Source organism: Perkinsus marinus, assembly GCF_000006405.1.
Source record: "Perkinsus marinus ATCC 50983 genomic scaffold scf_1104296931318, whole genome shotgun sequence".
Taxonomy (NCBI): Eukaryota; Perkinsozoa; order Perkinsida; family Perkinsidae; genus Perkinsus; species Perkinsus marinus.
In genome coordinates, this window is record NW_003215799.1 from 1 (window position 1) to 915 (window position 915).

The 915-nt window shown below is 48.9% G+C and overlaps 1 protein-coding gene across 1 annotated transcript; it reads left to right on the forward strand.

The window, feature by feature from the left end:
* Nucleotides 1–457: 457 nt before the first annotated feature.
* Pmar_PMAR002686 (hypothetical protein) lies at nt 458–703 on the forward strand (the record flags this gene model as incomplete). Its single annotated transcript, XM_002786695.1, has 1 exon — nt 458–703. A coding segment is annotated over one exon (246 nt), but the record flags the coding sequence as incomplete, so codon positions are not given.
* Nucleotides 704–915: the final 212 nt, after the last annotated feature.

Below are 915 nucleotides of genomic sequence, written 5' to 3' on the forward strand. Positions count from 1 at the left end.
CGGGAAACTAATTCGACGACCGGATTGCGGCTCCCGGTCGTCGGCACCGATATCTTTCTGTACTTTTGGCGAGTCTAATGGTCCTTTTATTTTTGCCCGTGTGAATGCTGGAGATACCTGTTCTCCCGTTATCAGGGCTCTGATTGACTCTGGTGCTCGTATTACGGTTGTTCCTAAAAGGAATCTACCTAAGGGTACTCGACTGCAACCTGTACTTACTCATGCCGGCTCCGCAGATCCCGGCAATCCTATTCTGCTATTGGGCTCTGCCATTGTAAGATTAACCTTGTATGATTCGCCTAATGTAGGCAATGGTAGTAACGTTTACTCCGACTTCGTGCCGCGGGCCGGTAGTAACTGTGTAAGTTTTGAATTTAAGGTTTATGTGGTAGAAGATTTAATTTGTGATATGTTGTTGGGCTTCGACTTCCTTTGGCATTATGGTTTGTCCTTACAGATGGTTGAAGGTTATGTCCGTTTGGTTGGTACTCGTGACCCTCTGGTGGGTCGGTATCGTGAACCTCTACCGGAACCTGATGCAAGGAGTGTGAGTGTGTCGTTGCCCTTCGCTCTACTTGGAGCAACTGGTTCTGCGGGTGTACTACCCGTCCCCCCGACTATCTGCCCTAGTGAAGCACAGGGTGTATGTACCCGTAATGCTTCTACCCAGACTACTGGTATGATTGATGAGTCTGTTCAGACGGTACCATCCACATCTAGCACAAGTTCTTTGGAGACTGTCCCCAAGAACCTCGCCCGTTGTGCCAGAACTTGTGAAAGTCCGCCTGATGTTGTGATTGGTAATGGAGCTAGTTCTCTATACTCCCTTTGTCGGTACTCTGATGATGTCTACTCTCACCTTGGTTTTGGTGATGGTGATGGTGACGAAAGTCCTTCCCTGGCTCAGCGTAGGGT